At 32.1% G+C, this 5,397-nt stretch overlaps 1 protein-coding gene across 1 annotated transcript; it reads right to left on the reverse strand.

Moving 5' to 3' along the window:
- Positions 1 to 668: 668 nt before the first annotated feature.
- On the reverse strand, positions 669 to 4,991 carry LOC128551056 (C-type lectin domain family 4 member F-like). Its single transcript, XM_053531363.1, has 3 exons — positions 4,030 to 4,991; positions 2,985 to 3,156; positions 669 to 2,486 (listed from the first exon to the last, which is right to left on the reverse strand). The coding sequence occupies exons 1-3, from the start codon at positions 4,868 to 4,870 to the stop codon at positions 2,261 to 2,263; spliced, it is 1,239 nt and encodes a 412-aa protein (XP_053387338.1). The 5' UTR covers positions 4,871 to 4,991; the 3' UTR covers positions 669 to 2,260.
- Positions 4,992 to 5,397: the final 406 nt, after the last annotated feature.

Here is a 5,397-nt window from a genome sequence, read left to right on the forward strand (position 1 = left end):
CTTTTCAGTGACACCTAGTATATATAATGTTTTTAAACGTTAAATTACGCAATGCTGTTGCATACGTATTTAGGCCGTTGTTATGACGTCATGCTCTTTATACCCCTGATGAAGGCATAGAAAGCCGAAATTTTACTAACAACTTGAAGTTGCTTTTCTATTTCCTATTACATTATTATTGAAATTAAGAATTCAAATATTACTATTTTCCTTTCTTACTGTCGGCATAGGTTTGTTACTATTTTTACACGGTGTAAAATTACCTCTTAATATCTCAGTCCCTTGGTCCGTGATTTTTTACTTGGATATAGAAATAAGAGAAATCATGTTAATTATATAGCGCCTTTTCATGATACACACGTTCAAAGACGCTTTACATATTAGCAAACGCTATATAGAAATAAGAAAACCATGTTTGCAATTTATATTGTGTAAGTAGAACTTTGCAACTGGTTGAAAGCATACATCTATCTTTATGCAAACAATACTGTTACTTGTCTTCAGAAACGTTTAACAACGGGCGGTGAAAGGAAATGTACAATTTTAAATGATTATACATTTTGTCTTAATAATGCTGTTCAAAGATCAACAACATAATAGTAGACCTTATTTGGTGAAGCATATTCATGAGATGTAACCGGGCTTAAGCGGAACTATATTATAAAAAAATCAAATGTTTTAGATGATCCCAAAGGACCAGAATATATAACAACACTGAGCCAAACTTTGGGAAGTGTTTTCCTTAATACTGTTCTTCAACGCAAGTCAAGTTCTCTACTGCTATAACTACTGATCATGAAATAGCTTTAAATATCTATTTCTCATCACACTGTACTTCATTACAATCAAAGCAAAATTCTCGCACTCTATTTATTAAGAAGTATTAAGATTTTTAAAAACTTACATTATATGGAATATTTAATGCTGTTTCTAACCCCATATGTTATTAAACGCATATTTTAAAGTACATTAACAAAAGCTTGTCATAAAGTTTAGTTGATAAGTACGAACTATTCTCTTTAAAGTAATACTTGTATAAAAGCAACATCTGAAACGAATTAATAATAGACCTGGATTAATCATGAGATACAAAGACAAACCATCTGACTCAATATGTCTACTGTTGAAAAGTCAAGTTTGTTATTTTATAAGTTATAACAACAAAAATGAACAATCATAAAAATATTAAAATAAAATCTGTTAAAAGATCCTCTGGAGGCAAAGAATGCAACCAAGAATAATAATAGCACACTCGGTTTTTAATTGAGTCTGTTCATGAGAGGTAATGAAATGTGCAACACCTCTAACGCCCCCTAGCACCGGCTTAAGCGGAACTCTATTACACATGTTGAATAGACTCCATGATCCCAACGGTCCAGAAAATATAACAACACTGAATCCAAGTACGGGGAGACATTTTACAGCCAAACGTCAAAAATAAAATAATAATAATAATAAAAAAAAAACATTAAAAAAAAAGAAGGAAAAAAAAACAGAAAAAAAAATCTGTGATTGCGACTGTAAATATGTATGCTTTAAGATTCTTTTAACCAAACACATAATCATTAACTAACAATAATAACAATACTTTGCACATTGTCAAGCAAAAGTGAAAATTATTTGTAAACTGCTGCTCAAGAAGGACGTCAATACCAGTCTGATCGAATAGTATAGTATTCAAGTAAATCTTCAGCGGTATTGCATAAAAGAATACACAATGTTTATATTCATTAACTTATTTCATTAATCCACTGTGAACAGAGAAACATTTCACTGTGCCCTCTAAAATGAAACAGAGACGCACTCCACGTTAAATGCAGACTAGTTTGAAGCATTCTCATTCATCAGGTGTTCGATATGTTCGCGAGACGAATCTCTTGCTAGTCTTTTTTTTACTTGGTGAGTGTGCAAAGTCATAATTGCATCAAGAAATGGTTTCGGCCAATCAATGGTTCCATGTGTTAAACCGCATAATTATAAATTCCAATAAAACATGTTGACTTATATTGAATAACATAATGACAATGATCAATTAAGGCTCTACATATATATATGTGGACAGTACTTCAGCGTCTTCAGTTGAGTTAAAAATGTTAAGTTCTCAATTGTTGCGTAACATTTACATTGAAAATTATTTGATCATTTTTAATCGTCATAAAGAAAGTTTATAGAGGCATATTTTTATGAAGTATCATCGCATTAGTATATATATTTTAATTCTTGGGTCATACTGTGTTTAAAAAGTGTTAAGAAGTAGATTTTATTTGACTGCTTTTTCACATTTCACATAAGAAGTAGTTACGACTGAAACATTTATTGTCATTCCACCCATTACTCCAGTCAAGGCAATTTTCTCGATCTCCACCACTTGGATTGATACCCCCCAGTTAGTGTAAATGAATGGTTCTCCTGTGACCAAATACCATCTCCCTTCTTCACCAGGCTCGTAACATCCAAGCCATGTGTATGTGCCCCTTGCATGCGACCTGAAAAATAATAGTAATACTGATTTCCAAAGGTTTATATTTGAAATAGAAAATTAAGCCAAATGTGTGCCAGGTTATTTTCCTTGTCACCTTCCTATTTCTCAAACATTTGTTATATTTCATTTCAGTTATAACACCAAATATCTGCATCATCAGGTCTGTGCGTTATACGGTAAGATTACAATGAACCCTGCAAGTGTAATTTCAATTTGAAAATATCATATTCCTCATACTCATTTTTAACAAATGAACCAATAATGAAAGAAAAAGGATCTACAGACTCAACATATTTAAATAGTGATATTATGTTTTTTTTTTTATATTTTCCAAAGTTGAAAAGGACAAGTTGCATCAGTTAATCGTATCTTATAATGTTGACATTATTGTGTTTTATTTTGTTGAAATATGAAAGAAATATGTGTTACGTTAGAACATAGTAAAATAACAATTTTATACGAACGGATTTTCATATTGTAACGTTAACAAATTTATTCGCACCCTTGTATTATATCCTTTGTTATCTGTTCTTCATCTGCACTTGTAACAACAGCTAAATGTGCATCAAACTGTTCACAAAATGCACGAGCATCGCTCCATGTTTTTTGTTCAACAGACACATAATAGCAAGAGCCATTACCATAGGTCCATTCCCTGTGACAACGCATAGTTTCTACAAACACAACAAACACACACTTTAACAAGTTTATGAATGTGAATCGAATATAGCAAATTACTACAACAAAAACATTTCTGTTCGTAACTTAAACCTTTTTCAATGTATTCAGTACTTCTCTTTATAAACCATTTACGCTAGTAAAGAGGTTGTATCCCCAGTTCTGTTACTGTATAAAATCTACAGTTTTTAAATGTGAGGTAGACTGGGCAGAAAACGCGGTAAATCAACACCCCTCCCACAAAAAAAAGAAAGAAGAAGAAAAATGATTAGAGGTCTAACAGGAAAAGCCTTGTCGTTCTTACAATACTTCATATGGAAGTATGATACGTTTTAATACAAACACAAGCACACTGGCTGAGCACATGTATACATAACAACATATGCATGCAATGATAAAAACTTGCAAGTAACATATTTACAGTAACAAAGTACACAGCAGGACAATATCGCTATCAAGTTATTAAAACTCTTAAATTTCAGGCGACGCACTAAAATTTCCACCCCAAACATTTTCCGATGTAAATATAAATTGCAAATATTATTACTCCTCGTCCGTCAGATTCACTTACCAGGATATTATAAACATTTCTTCTTAAGATATAAAAGGGTTACTTAAACAGTAGCTAGATCTGGCATGCTGTATCTGGCTCGGAAACAAAATTCAAGATCAAGCTAATGTTATAATGACACTTCATTATATTCCTCCACCTATTGCACAGTACATCCAGTGACGTGTATTGTTATTGACTACTGATATTGTTGCTTTTGTAAAACAATAATTTGAACTGGTAATGATCGTATACCAAAATGGCTTAAAATGGTCGTTTTTTAGACGAATGAGACCATGCAAATATTTTTAAGCCCAACCTGTAATTTTTGAGATTTGTTCTGTGTTGTTTTTAACTTGAAACCATATCTTCCCTAGGTCTTCTGAGCATCTGTTTAATTCTACGCTTTGGTTACCAATCAAATACTGCAGTTCCTTCATCATTTCAATGTTCCCTACATTTTCAGTACTTATGTTTTCCATCTCATTTTGCATTCTTTCCATGTCTTCGGAAAATAGTTTAAACGTGTTATTTAGATATTTCAATACTGAGTTCATCTCGTCCTTAAAGTTCCTTTGATTATTTTCAAAATAACTCTCGACTTCAAATTTGAATTTGCCTAATTCTTCGGAGATCGCTTCAAGTGTTTCGTTTTGTTCTTTTATTACTGATTTTATCTGCCTTCCGAAACTTCTTTGACTTTCCTCTGTACTACTAATGACCTCGTTTTTAATCTTTTCTAATTGTTCAGATGAATATTCTACCATTAGATTTCCGGTGTTTATGTTTGTTTTTACTTTTTCCATTATGTTTCTATGAACTTCTTCTCTGGTTCTGTTTGCTTCGACTTCCATATCTCCAAGGGTCTCGCGGAACTGTTCAATCTTTAGATTTTGAATATTGATTTCATTATGTATCTTTTTCAGGAAGATTGCCTGTTGATCAGTTGATTCTTCTTTGCGACGGTATAGGACTGAGAGAACGACATCCTCAAATGTTCTAAGTTTGGTGTCCCATTCTCCCATTTGGAACTCAACCTTGGCCAAGTCTCGAATCAATTTGTCCTCACATTGAAGTGTGGAAGGGGTAGTAGAAACTGCAGTAGTTTTCGAAAAATAAAAAATGCACAGAACAAAAACTAAACTAAAAGGTAGATCCATACTTCAGCTCGTTTAACTTTCCAAATGATGGACGATACTTCTATGTTCACTTGTAAAACTTCGATACCTAAAGAAAACTACAAGGAAATAAACAGTTTCGATACACTTCACGCATGTGGTTATGAATAACGATCTGAACTTGTATCTGATAAATCATTGCTTTAAAACAAAACAACACACAAATCTGACAACTTCTATTATGTTAGAGACTGTACCTATACTCTCAAATTATACGACTTAAGAACAGCTTTAAATTACCTGCCAATATTCATACATTTCTCGTAAAGAAATATGTTTATAATATTGTAAGCGTAAATACAAATATATTTGACATTCATATATAAAATAATTTAGTGATCGTAGTCTTAGACTAGACTAGTTAATGTAAAAGGTTCTTGAACATGTAGAAGAGAAAAAGAAAAGAGATATGATATATTGGTTTTTTCAATTTGTGTGTATTCTATTTAAGAAAGGGTTTAAAGAAAAAATGTGTTTAACGCTTTCAATACACGGAAAAGAATTTATAC

Source organism: Mercenaria mercenaria, chromosome 19 (genome assembly GCF_021730395.1).
Source record: "Mercenaria mercenaria strain notata chromosome 19, MADL_Memer_1, whole genome shotgun sequence".
NCBI classification, from domain to species: Eukaryota; Metazoa; Mollusca; class Bivalvia; order Venerida; family Veneridae; genus Mercenaria; species Mercenaria mercenaria.

Excerpts from the sequence above, each read along its gene's own strand:
- LOC128551056 (XM_053531363.1), bottom strand. The coding sequence starts at position 4,870 with ATGGATCTACCTTTTAGTTTAGTTTTTGTTCTGTGCATTTTTTATTTT. Across the intron at positions 3,157-4,029 it reads ACAAATCTCAAAAATTACAG|AAACTATGCGTTGTCACAGG; the intron begins GTTGGGCTTAAA and ends TTGTGTTTGTAG. Across the intron at positions 2,487-2,984 it reads ACAAAGGATATAATACAAGG|GTCGCATGCAAGGGGCACAT; the intron begins GTGCGAATAAAT and ends ATTATTTTTCAG.